At 43.3% G+C, this 13,960-nt stretch overlaps 1 protein-coding gene across 1 annotated transcript; it reads left to right on the forward strand.

Moving 5' to 3' along the window:
• Positions 1–7,781: 7,781 nt before the first annotated feature.
• Positions 7,782–13,945, forward strand: LOC122555952 (transmembrane epididymal protein 1A-like). The gene has a single exon (XM_087993564.1). The coding sequence runs from the start codon at positions 7,794–7,796 to the stop codon at positions 8,700–8,702; it is 909 nt and encodes a 302-aa protein (XP_087849690.1). The 5' UTR covers positions 7,782–7,793; the 3' UTR covers positions 8,703–13,945.
• The last annotated feature ends 15 nt before the right edge of the window (positions 13,946–13,960 follow it).

Below are 13,960 nucleotides of genomic sequence, written 5' to 3' on the forward strand. Positions count from 1 at the left end.
AGAAGATATGTAACTCAGATTGAGGTTTTGGATGTAGGTTTGCTCACTGAACTGGCAGGTTCATTTTCAGACGTTTCATCACCAAAGTAGGTAATATCATAGTGAGCCTCTGGATGAAGCACTGGTGGTATGGCCTGCTTTATATTTGTGTTTATGTTTCATTGGGTTGGTGATATTATTTCCTGTGGTGATGTCATTTCCTGTTCTTTTTCTCAGGGGTGGTCAATGGGATCCAAGTCAATGTGTTTGTTACTAGAGTTCCGGTTGGAATGCCATGCTTCTAGGAATTTTTGCGCGTGTCTCTGTTTAGTTTTTCCTAGGATGGGTGCATTGTCCCAGTTGAAGTTGTGTCCTTCTTCATCTGTATGTAAATACAGTAAATACAACTGGGAAATTTTGCGCCAAAAACTTTACTTGCTAATGCCACAGACCATGAATGGACAGACACAGTACAACAAGCCATAGACATCAGACAGCGACAAACACAGAAAAGGAGAAAAACTAGACCTGAAGAAAAAACTAGACTAAACTTACATAAAATAACAACACAAACAACACAGAAGCATGGATACAAAACTTATCTGACCAACTCTTAACGGACACTGAAAAAGCCGTCTTAGTAAGAGGATTAAATTACAACTTCCAGGATGCAGACAAGAAAGATTTCTTAGCAGCATTAGAAACAACACTGAAAGACAACCAACTCACAGAAGAAACTCAGCAAATCATCAGACAGACAGTCACACCAGCATTAAGCAGGAAAAAGGAAGGAAACACACTTAGTACACAGCAAAGGAAAGCATCAGAAGCACTAAAAAAAGATAAAGGCATTGTTATCCCACCTACAGACAAAGGACGCTTGACAGTCATTTTAAATCAAAGAGACTACATTGAGAAAGCGAACACACTATTTGCAGATACCAACACTTACCAACAAGTAGCGATAGACCTGACCCCACAACTAGGAGATGGGGGAGATACTAAACGAGTACTTTGCATGTGTTTTCTGTGGAAAAGGACATAGAAGATATAGAATGTAGGAAAATAGATGGTGACAACTTGAAAAGAGTCCATATTACAGAGGAGGAATTGCTGGATGTCATGAAACACATAAAAGTGGATAAATCCCCAGGACCTGATCAGGTGTACCCTAGAATTCTGTGGGAAACTAGGGAAGTGATTGCTGGGCCCCTTGCTGAGATAATTGTATCATCGATAGTCACAGATGAGGTGCTGGAAAACTGGAGGTTGGCTAACGTGGTGCCACTGTTTAAGAAGGGTGGTAAGGACAAGCCAGGGGACTATAGACCAGTGAACCTGACATCGGTTATGGGAAATTGTTGGAGGGAATCCTAAGGGACAGGATGCACATGCATTTGGAAAGGCAAGGATAACATGGGTTTGTGTGTGGGAAATCATATCTCGCAAACTTGATTGAGTTTTTTGAAGAAGTAACAAAGAGGATTGATGAGGGCAGAGTGGTGGACGTGATCTACATGGACCTCAGTAAGGGGTTTGACAAGGTTCCCCAGGGGAGACTGATTAGCAAGGTTAGATCTCATGGAATACAGGGAGAACTAGTCATTTGGATACAGAACTGGCTCGAAGGTAGAAGACAGAGGATGTTGGTGGAGGGTTGTTTTTCAGACTGGAGGCCTGTGACCAGTGGAGTACCACAAGGATTGGTCTTGGATCCACTATTTTTTATCATTTATATAAATTATTTGGGTGCGAGTATCAGAGGTATAGTTAGTAAGTTTGCAGATGACACCAATATTGGAGATGTAGTGGATAGCGAAGAAGGTTACCTCAGATTACAACAGGATCTTGATCAAATTGGTCAGTGGGCTGAGAATTCGCAGATGGAGTTTAATTCAGATAAATGCAAGGTGCTGCATTTTGGGAAATCAAATCTTAGCAGGACTTATACACTTAATGGTAAGGTCCTATGGAGTGTTGCTGAACAAAGAGACCTTGGAGTGCAGGTTCATAGCTCCTTGAAAGTGGAGTTGCAAGTAGATAGGATAGTGAAGAAGGCATTTGGTATGCTTTCCTTTTTTGGTCAGTGTATTAAGTACAGGAATTGGGAGGTCATGTTGGGGCTGTAAAGGACATTGTTTAGGCCACTGTTGAAATTTTGCATGCAATTTCTGGTCTCCTATCGGAAGAGTATTGTGAACTTGAAAGGATTTAGAAATGATTTACAAGGATGTTGTCAGGGTTGGAGGATTTGAGCTATAAGCAGAGGTTAAACAGGCTAGGGCTGTTTTCCCTGGAGTGCTGCAGGCTGAGGGGTGACCTTATTGAGATTTATAAAATCATGAGGGGCATGGATAGGATAAATAGAAAAAGTATTTTCCCTGGAGTCGGAGAGTCCAGAACTAGAGGGCATAGGTTTAGGGTGAGAGGGGAAAGATATAAAAGAGACCTAAGGGGCAACATTTTCACACAGAGGGTGGTACGTGTGTATGGAGTGAGCTGTCAGAGGAAATGGTGGAGGCTAGTACAATTGCAATATTTAAAAAGCATCTGGATGGGTATATGAATAGGAAGGGTTTAGAGGGATATGGGCCGGGTGCTGGCAAGTGGGACTAGATTGGGTTGGGATATCTCGTCTGTATGGACATGTTAGACTGAAGGGTCTGTTTCCGTGCTGTACATCTCTATGACTCAATGACCTCATAAAATATGAGTTCCTTGAATGGGGCTTTTATCTCGTCCAATCAGGGAGCCCTGGTTGACAGAGATAAACAGGAGTGCCAGAGCTTCTGTTACTCTGAGAGCTGGCTCTGAGAAAGCTAAGCTGAACCACTGTGAAGTAATATGCACATGTAAATAAAGGGTGACTTGGTGACTTGGTGATGGGCTGCCACCCTCTGTGGAATTATTTCAATGATAGTTTTAGTGAAGATCAGCTTGAGCTTTAAATTACATTTCCATTTCATTCCAGGTGCTAACCAAAGACATGTTGTGTCTCTCAAGCATTGCATAAATGTCATGATTATCTTTAGCCAATCTTTATATTGCTGAGACAAAACGCCAGCTTGCAGACACCTCCTCCTACTGCCCCCTTGACCATGAACCCCACCTCCCACCACCAAACCATCATCTCCCAGACCATCCATAACCTCATCACCTCAGGGGATCTCCCATCCACCACCTCCAACCTCACAGTCCCGCAACCCAGCACTGCCCGTTTTTACCTCCTGCCCAAATTCCACAAACCTCCATCCCCCATCATGAAGGCCTCAAAGCCCTCCGCTTCTTCCTTTCCCGCCGAACCAACCAGTACCCTTCCACTGACACCCTCCTTTGACTGACTGAACAACTTCTCTTTCCAATCCTCTCACTTCCTCCAAACCAAAGGAGTAGTCATGGGCACCCGCATAGGCCCCAGCTATGCCTGCCTCTTCATTGGATATGTGGAACAGTCCATCTTCCGCAGCTACACTGGCACCACCCCCCACCTTTTTCTCCGCTACATCGATGACTGTATCGGCGCTACCTCGTGCTCCCACGAGGAGGTTGAACAGTTCATCCACTTTACTAACACTTTCCACCCCAACCTCAAATTTACCTGGACTGTCTCAGACTCCTCCCTCCCCCTCCTAGACCTCTCCATTTCTATCTCGGACGACCGACTCAACACAGACGTTTACTATAAACTGACTGACTGCCACAGCTACCTAGATTACACCTCCTCCCACCCTGCCCCCTGTAAAAACGCCATCCCATATACGCATCTGCTCCCAGGAGGACCAATTCCAATACCGAACAACCCAGATGGCCTCCTTCTTCAAAGAACGTAATTTCCCCTCAGACGTAGCTGACGATGCTCTCCACCGCATCTCCTCCACTTCCCACTCCTCCACCCTTGAACCCTGCCCCTCCAATCACCACCAGGACAGAACCCCACTGGTCCTCACCTACCACCCCACCAACCTCCAGATACATCGTATCATCCTTCATCATTTCTGCCACCTCCAAACAGACCCCACCACCAAGGATATATTTCCCTCCCCACCCCTATCAGCATTCTGGAAAGACCACTCCCTCTGCGTCTCCCTCGTCAGATCCACACCCCCCAACAACCTAACCTCCACTCCTGGCACCTTCCCCTGCAACCGCAAGAAATGCAAAACTTGCGCCCATACCTCCCGCCTCACTTCCCTCCAGCACCCCAAGGGATCCTTCCATATCCATCACAAATTCACCTGCACCTGCACACACATCATTTATTGCATCCGTTGCACCCGATGTGGCCTCCTCTACATTGGGGAGACAGGCCGCCTACTTGCGGAACATTTCAGAGAACACCTCTAGGACACCCGCACCAACCAACTCAACTGCCCCTTGGCTGAACACTTTAACTCCCCCTCCCACTCGGCCAAGGACATGTAGGTCCTTGGCCTCCTCCATCGCCAGACCATGGCAACATGACGCTTGGAGGAAGAGTGCCTCATCTTCCGCCTAGGAACCCTCCAACCACACGGGATGTATGCAGATTTCTCCAGCTTTCTCATTTCCACTCCCCCCACCTTTTCTCAGTCCCAACCCTCAGACTCAGCACCGCCTTCTTGACCTGCAATCTTCTTCCCGACCTCTCCACCCTCACCCCCACCCCCACCCTCTCGCCGGTCTATCACCCTCACCTTAACCTCCTTCCACCTATCGTATTCCCAGCATCCCTCCCCCAAGTCCCTCCTCACGACCTTTTATCTTAGCCTGTTTAGCACACCTTCCACATTCCTGAAGAAGGGCTTATGCCAGAAACGTCGATTCTCCTGCTCCTTGGATGCTGCCTGACCTGCTGCGCTTTTCCAGCAACACATTTTTAAGCTCTGATCGCCAGCATCTGCAGTCCTCACTTTCTTTTAGCAGGGCCAGCCAATCAAGTCAGCCAATCTGACATCCATCAACTTTGGAAGAACTGTTAGAATCCCCCAAAGTTATCGGCTGCACACTGACCATCAGGCTCTATCAGTCATTGAATGCCTTTCCTTCATTAATAGGAAGGAATGCCACTCTATTAATATATGTAACAGGTTGGCGCCCACCACCAATGGACCTTCTAAGAGAATGCTCAGTATGTTGGAAGCAATCACACCACCCACTTTTTGAGGCACTTCCAGGTTCCTCAGTTTTTCACTCCTACCATTTTAACTCCAACCTTCAGGTTAGATTCTTGGTATTTAGGACTGCCCAACAAAGAGGTGGCTCCTGACTCCAGTGAGGAACCTGATGATGAGAGTAAAGCAGAGATACAATACCAGTCACATGACAACTTGAGCCACCATTGAGCTGACCATAAGGTTCCTGAAAATTAAATTCTGCACCTGGATCATTCCATTGGGGCATTTTAATGTGCCCCAGCAAGGATTTCCTGGATTCAGTGGTCTACAGTGTACTGTGTAACTAGTTATGTCCAGAGGAGGGAGGCTTTAACTAATGAAGCTCTCACGGAGCATGGGAAGGAGAATAGAAGGAAGATGATGCTGAAACTAATGACAGTACCTTGGAAGATATGAGGGCAATGTGGAAGATGCAATGATATGGGTACTGCCCATATACACAGGTTCGGATGACTCTTCCCACATCATCCTTCCAGTCCACTCTCACTCTCCAGTCTTGGTTTTAATTGTTTGAGATCCGGATTCCTGTGCGCAGGGTCATCCAGGTTCCTTTCCAGCAAGCTGTGGTATTCCTGCACTTCCAGGGGGCTTCCAACAGTTGGTGGAAATGTTGACAAAATGAATAACACCTTTAGTATGGATATTGACACGCACAAGGCGGAAGTGGATACTGCAGATGCTGGAAGTTAGAGTCAAGATTAGAGTGGTGCTGGAAAAGCGCAGCAGGTCAGGTTGCATCTGAGGAGCAGGAAAATCAACGTTTCGGGCAAAAGCCCTTCTCATTGCTCATGCTGACTGACCGACTGCGCTTTCCCAGCACCACACTCTGGACTTTAATCTCTAGCGTCTGCAGTCGTCACTTTCGCCGAGTCCGGTTGTGAAGCTGACCCCATCGCTGCTGGCTGTCTCTGCATTCACCATCCGCATTTACTTGGTTGGGAAGAGGTGTCCTTGCAGATAAGGACCTCCCTCCTTTATTGAGTAGCTTTAAATTAAGCTATCTCCCTTTCCACTAGTGCTGCCTGATTGCAAGTCTCATTTTACTTATCCTTGAGGAGAGACAATGATTTACTGATCTTTGGCCTTCCCAGCAGAGTAGTAGTTGGTTAAATATTTGTGATTAATTACATGATTTGTCCAGTATCAGGTTTCAATGGCCCTTTTATTGTTCCAAAGTAGTTCTTCTCACTGTTATGAATAAGCCCCTCCTTTCAATGCATTCACAGTAAAATGCTTTCGTAAGTGTGCAATTAAAATAATTTAAAAGGTATTTCTGAATGTATAGAGGAAGTGGTATATTTCTTTTGCATAAGTTAATAGTATTAACACGTGCATACACTCTCAAACAGGTTGTGCGCCAGCCGATACCAGATCTAAACAAATCAACATTGCCCACAACTAACCATCCCAAATCAGGGAAATATAAGGCCCCTTTAATTTACAAAGCAATCCTAGATAATTTAAAACCCAGCAGAGGTCTCTCCAACGTCCACAGAGGCGCACCACAACTTTCACAAGTCTGACGGTTAGATGTAATGGTGCTGGGTGGAGTCTCAGTCGTACTGAGAGATACTGAGACCGCAATATTGATCGCATTCAGCCGCTCCATCTCCAAGGCCTCTAGGGGCAATGTCAGAAAATCTTGTAACCTGCTTTCTAACGTGTTGTGCCATTCCCAAAGTCAGTATCTGTTGCAGTTATTTTTGATTAATCTGTTCGAAGATGTTGTGATACACCCGGGTCTTGAACTCACCTCTTCTGTCTCAGTGAGGATACTATCTCTGCAGCCAAGACCCTAAAGACGTTCCTGTCCCGTTTACAATCACGTAACAGGTTGCAGTTACTTTAATCAACCTGTTTATGACATCCCGCTCGATCAGGTGGGACTCAAACCCAGGTGTCCTGGACTCAGAGGTATGGGCACTACCAGTGAGTCACAAGACCCCAGAATCAGTTGGAGAATGACTTTCAGCACCTGGTTCAGCGAGCGTAGCGTCCCATTTAAAAGATACAGGGCGATTCCTACAGTCACTTGGCTGCACGCTGCAGTCATTGAAATCGGCAGAATGCACATACACAGTGTGTATGTATAGCCCGCAGCTGAGAGAGAACCTGTACAGTGCGATCCCACATCGGCATTGCCGCTCCCGTTTCCAGCCAGCCGTGTGCAATGTTACAGCTCAAACCGTAACCACAGAGTTACAGCAGTGTTTAGCGATAACAACATCTTAATTTTTTTTTCAGGGGAGTGCTGGTTTGGGGTTGGTGGGGGGGGGGGGGTGGGAATGCTTTTCACAAAACCTCACAAGAATCGAGTTTCAAAACAACACACTTGGGACAAAACACATTTCAGCAGTTTTCCAGGTGCCCCGTGTCAAAAGTGTGTGTGGGGGTGGGGAGTTTTTATACAACGCTGTCACTTTGTTTATTGCACTGAGCTCGGTTAAAAGTCATTCACTTTCCACTTCACGGCGGCGGGGGGTTGACCTTTTTAAAAGTTGACAGCTCTCGAAACAGGTGCTTCGAGAAGGGAAGCTGGAAAGGCGTTCCCAGGAAATTGCTTAAACAAAAAAAAAAGCAGCCTGCCTCTCCGTTTGTGGTTTGACAGGTTCACCGCAGCAGGATCTCTTCATTCAGGCAAGAAAGCACCTCAGCTCTAAGATGGGCACCTTCATTGGCCACATCTCGCCGGGCCTGGCTTTCCTTTCCTTCGGGGTTCTCTACGCCTTCAAGTACTCTCTGATGGTGCTCCGGGGTGAGGAGATCCAACTTGTCTCCCGCTCCCGGCCACGTGGATTCCGGGGTTGTTTGAAGCGGATTCCAGCTGAAGGGGTGATGAAGATCGTATACGGTACCCTGGCAGTCATGGCAGAGTTTTTTTATCCACCCGGAGTGTACAAACTGGTTATTTATAACAAGGAGAAGCCTGACTACCCCTTTATCCACCCCAATGAGTGGCAGCATGTCACCATGTATTCCTATTTCGCCCTGAGTGGCTGGATGGACATTATTAGCCAGGCCTGTCTGCCCAGACGCCTGTTCCTGTTGGAAAGCATAGCCATCACCTTGGCGTTTTACATCGAAGCGCTACTGCTTTACTCTCACATGCACGGCAAGGAGAGGGTAGAGAACTCCGTGCACACCTTGCTGCTGCTCGCCTGCTTTCTGGTCTGTCTGATCCTGACTGCTGAGATCTGGAGACCGAATGACCACATCCTGTGGTTCACCAAGACCTGCCTGGTGATGACCCAGGGCACCTGGCTGCTGCACGCCGCCTTCATCCTCTACAGACCCTTCATGGGCAAAGCCTGGAAGAGCGACGACATGGCCAACCTCATGTTTGTTACCAACTTTTTCTGTTGGCACATCGCACTGAACATTATCCTGCTGGTGGTCATCTTCTCACTCACCGCCCTGTGGTACCGCCGCTGTGACCATGTTTTCCAGGAAGCCAAGAGGAAGGTCAGTCTCCACCTGAAGAGTGCGGATGGCACAGGCCTCCCATTGGAATATACCAAACTCCAGCCCGACGAGGAGGAGACGCAATTACTGCAAGAATGTGATTTTTAATGCCCCAGGTTCGGCGGGAGGGAAATGTGTCTGATCCACAGTGCGCCTCTCACTTCAATTTCATCAATACCTTGAGCCAAGACTCAGAAAAGGTTAATTAATCTCTGTATTTCTTTAAACTATGCAGGCCAGGCAGGTAAGAAAGCCACCAATATTGTGTCCCTTACAGCTCTTATGGACTGTATTTTTGAGTCAAGATTAGAGTGGCGCTGGCAAAGCTGCCCTGATATCATCGATTTTCCAGCTCCTCGGATGCTGCCTGACCTGCTGTGCTTTGCCAGCACCACTCTAATCTAGACTCTAATCTCCAGCATCTGCAGTATCCACTTTCACCTGGTATTTTTGAGTCGTTTGTCTTTGTTATAAATGTTTAGAGGTGTTTCTCAGCTGCTCTGGAAAAAAAAGTATTTGAGTATTTATACAGCGACCTGGTTTGCATTATGATGCTTTTCAGACTGAATGTTTAACAGCTACTATGGTGGCTAACTTCATTATTCATTAGCACATAATTCCCATTATTTGTGTTGACTATCCCTTCTCTATAAATAATTCAAATTTAGTAATTTATTTTTTCTCTCTTGGATAATTTTCCCCATACCCACTTGTCCCTTAAAGATACTGGCTATGTATTTTTGTGGATATTTAAACAGGTACCAGTGAAATAGCAGCCCGTTTTAATATCTACCTGATTTATTTCTTCATTCAAATCAATACAGCCAAAACAAGCTGCCAATTTTTATTTATTCATTCATAGAATCAGAGCATTGCTTGCAAGGCTAGCATTTGTGGCCCATCCCTAAATGCCCAGACATTCAATCACATAGGCCAGACCAGGTAAAAACAGCAAATGCCCTTCCCTCAAGGGCATTAGTGAACCAACTGGGTTTTTCCTGACAATTGGCAGCAATTTCATCGTCTTCATCAGTCTCCTCACTGAGGTATTTTTTTTAAATTGAATTCAAATTCCACCATCTGACATGATGAAACTTAAACCCTGGTCCCTGGAAATAAACCTGATTTTCTGGATTAACAGTCAAGCAATATTAGCAATAAACCATCACCTCCCCTGCTAATGCCTATTTTGCACAGTTATCCAGGATGAATTTGCAGTGCACAGCCTCTTTCCACAGGTAGCATTTACATCCTTTGCTCATAAGTAAGGTATCTGTCCATGCTGGTCTGGTCTGAGCTTTTCTAATTCACTTGGAGACAGAGTGGAATTCACAGTATTGACATTGCCAACATCATAAGATCACAACTGGGATGTTAAGAAATGGATACATCATGCAGCATTCACAAAGTTCCTTAAACGCTGAAGCAGTTTATGCCTGCATGTGGCAAGAGTACTTTTCAAGTATGTACTGAAAGGGGTGAGTAATTCAATCTTCATCAAGACAGAAAGTAAGCAATTTCTTTTGACATTTGAAAGCATTACCATCTCTGAATCCCCTACCACTCACATTCTCAACTTTATCGTTGATCAGAAATTTAACTGAGCCAATCATATGAATAAGGTGGCACTATACGAGCAGGTCACATACGAGGAATCCTGTGGCAGGTAACTCATTTCTTGTTTCCTGACTGCCTGTTACAAAGGCACAAGCTAAGAATGTGATGGAATACTCTCCAGTTGGTTGGATAGCAAGGCAATTGAAACCCCATCCACCACCTTCTAGCATTCACCCCCATCAACTCCCTATTTCACTACAGTGATAACAGTGTGTACCAATTTCATGATGCACTGCAGCAACCTTCCATGGCTCCTTTGATGGCATCTTCCAAACTTGTGACCTCTACCAGATGGAAGGACAAGGGCAGCTGAAACATGACAATACCACCACCACCAACAAGTTACCTCTAAGCTATATCACCATTCCTTCATTGTCACAAAGTCAAAATTATAAACTCTCCTCCACTAGCCCTATAGGTGCATCTATCCTTCCCCCATGGACTGCAACAGTTCAAGAATGTATCTCACTGCCACGTTCTTAAGAACACTCATGCAGATTGTCAATGATGCCCACATCCCAAGAACAATTTATTTAAAAAGGTTAAATATTCCCCTTCTAACACAGAGGAACACGCCTATCATTTTTTTGAAATCAGCAAGCTCAACAAAGATTAAGAATAGTACATGGGATTCCATTAGTCCTCATGGTTTATATTCTCATTGAAAAAAGTTTGTTGAACCATTTAGGGAAGTATGAATGCAATGTTAACTGTGTGATACCCAACACCTTTGTATCAGCAACAAGATATTGAATTGGGTTTATTATCACAAGCCAGGAGTCTGACAGATAACAACGCAGTTGCCTGGATGGTCCAACAACACTCAAGAATCTTTATACAATTTGGGTCAATACAAATTATTGATTTAATACCTCATCCACTGTCATAAACATCTGCTCCCTCTGCCATTATAGGGCCACAGCTGCACTGCTTACCATCTGTGCTGCAAACCCTCACCAAGGCACATTGGTAGTAATTCATAAACTGCACTACTTAAAAGGATGGGGCAATAGGCATGTTTGAATTGGGTCACCTTCAAGCTTCCTTCCAAGTCACAGACCATTCTGACATGAACAGATATCACCACTGTTTCATTATTGCTCTGTCAAAATCCTGGAATGTCCTACTAGGCAACCCCCTTTGACATTGCAAGGCATTACCATCACTGAATTCTTTACCATCAACATACTGGACATTGCCATTGGTAAGAAATGTTGCTGGATCAGCCACATAAATAAGGTATCTACAAGAACAAATCAGAGACTGGGAATTCTGTGGCAGGTAACTCACTTCCTATCTCACCACTGTTGATCCACTATCTACAAGGCATGACTCAGGAATACTCTAGGAACATTTTCACCATCCAGAGTGCAATGGCTTAAGAAGAAGGCCCATCATCACCTTCTCAAACATAACTTGGGATCAACAATAAATGCTGAATTTACCAATAATGCCTGCATATTGATGATTAGTTACACAAAATTTAAAAATGTATAACATACTCTGTTGTTGAAATTAATGTATAGTTTAGAGGAATTGAATAAAGAGATACGGAAAATTGGTCATTTCATTTTCTATCCTGAGCTTTTAAAATTGAATGGTTTACAATGTTGGCAAAGTCTTTTTTTACCTAAATTGAGCTGAAGTATGAATGAAAATCATTAATTGATAACATCAAATTGTTAAAATGACTTGAATGAAGATATAAATGTTTATATGTTTCAAATATGTGCAATGACTGTAATCCAGTTCTAACAATGCTTGTGTAATTGTTGCTATAATATTCATTTGAAAGTTAACATTATTGCTGTGAGAGATTTAAAACTCCAAGTCACATTAAAATGACAAGATTTTGTTTAGTTTTGCTTGCTTGAAGTCTTCGAATAAAAAATTTCCAGTATAAAATCAATGAATTGAAAGTGTAACCATCTGCATCAAATCCACTAAAGCCTGTCAGTGGTAATGCTGAAAAACATTGTTTCAATTCAAGACAAGCACATAAAGCAAAAATAATTACCTTAGTTTAAAATGTGCCTCACCTGCATATGTTAGTTTTCTCAAGTCAGTAGATTTTGTTTGGAATCAAATTTTATTCAAAATTCTTTGTTTATCTAAAATTTAATGCACTAATGTGCAGCTTTACTTCAGTGTGTGAATTATACTTCAGCAGATATGAACCCATTGTTCCAGAGAGAGGCAAATTACTCAATTACACCATTAGCTAAATATTAGAGCCTGTATCCAAAAGGCACCATTATACAGTGCAATGCACCCATACAATCAAGTTGTTAAGTACGTTAGGTACAAAGTGCTCTCCAAATCCGACAAATGAGATAGCCTTATGTGTTGAATGTTTTGATGGCTTACTCACCTGTACAAATAAAATGTAATCACATAACTGCTTCTTGGCCTTTAGAAAACATTGGACTTTCGTCAAAATATGTTCAGTGACCATGCACATGAATATATAATTTTAAAATTGACTGACATGGGAATTTAACTAGCTAATTTTCCTTTCCGAGTGTAGAAGCTTGATGATCTATCATGCTGGTGCATTGTGGAAATAGACAGATACATAAGTATGACATATTTGACCTTGTAATATTCTACATTTATGAATGGAAATAAGTGCAACACAAATAAAATAGTCTCTGCAATGAAGTAACATCATAGTGCAAACCTTTATTACTTGAATATTATAGTGTACAATCAGGAAGGCAGGAACTTAGAAAATATATATTTGTGGTTCCATATGTTTTATTTTCATGGCCTTCCATGTTTTCACATATCTTCTTTCATCTGACAAAATAGTACAGGTAAGACAATCTGATTGTGGAGAGATCATCATTGTATGGTGACGGCATGTCCCTTTGTCCCATCATCATAATATCCAAAAGCAGGCACAGGAGAGCTATCTTTTCCCTAGGAATCAACTTTATAATGAAAAGTCACAAGTTAATAAAGTCCTTGAGCTCCAATGGCATTTTAAGATATGTGAGAGGAAGGATTTCATATTGCCAATCCCAACAATGACTGAGATCTACGGACCTGCCACCGCCTGGCCCCCATTTTATTCCTGCTGAATTTGAATGGGCCAGTTGTGTGAAATGCTAATGAAACTCAGCAGTCAATACTCTAATGCCTTAAGCTCCATGAGGTTCAATGGATCATCAACCATTTTGATCACTCCTCTGAAAATTTCTGGCCAGAGTAATATATCAACTCCATTAACTTTATTTCTGCAGGGATTAAACATTAGAACACCAAAATCATGCATGAACATAAAGGCACTGTGTAAGCATGTTGAGAATTCTGAGGCTATAGCAGGATATGGTATTACATTTGTGGTTCTGCAATGGTTGATACATGTAACAGCAGCAATATAGGAAATTTTAAAAATGTAGGACTTTCTTTGAATTAAATATGCATTTCATTTTGTTTCATTTTTGAGTGAAACCATCTTTGCACCTCAGAAAAGTTTAATTTTTTTGTTCATTGTAAGTATTTCTTAAAAAGATTAATTGTACGAGTGTACTGTGTGATAAAACAATAGCAGTTTCATAAATCACTTGATACAAATATGATTTAAAGAATATTTGACATTACAATAAAATACTATAAGTTCAAAGTTTGTGAGAAGATTTGTAGCTCGGGTATTCGTTGTTGTGGTTCTGTTCGCCGAGCTGGGAATTTGTGTTGCAGACGTTTTGTCCCTTGTCTAGGTGACATCCTCAGTGCTTGAGAGCCTC

The sequence above is a fragment of the Chiloscyllium plagiosum genome, unplaced genomic scaffold (assembly GCF_037043375.1).
Source record: "Chiloscyllium plagiosum isolate Xiang-an unplaced genomic scaffold, Cpla_swu_hap1 HiC_scaffold_13, whole genome shotgun sequence".
NCBI classification, from domain to species: Eukaryota; Metazoa; Chordata; class Chondrichthyes; order Orectolobiformes; family Hemiscylliidae; genus Chiloscyllium; species Chiloscyllium plagiosum.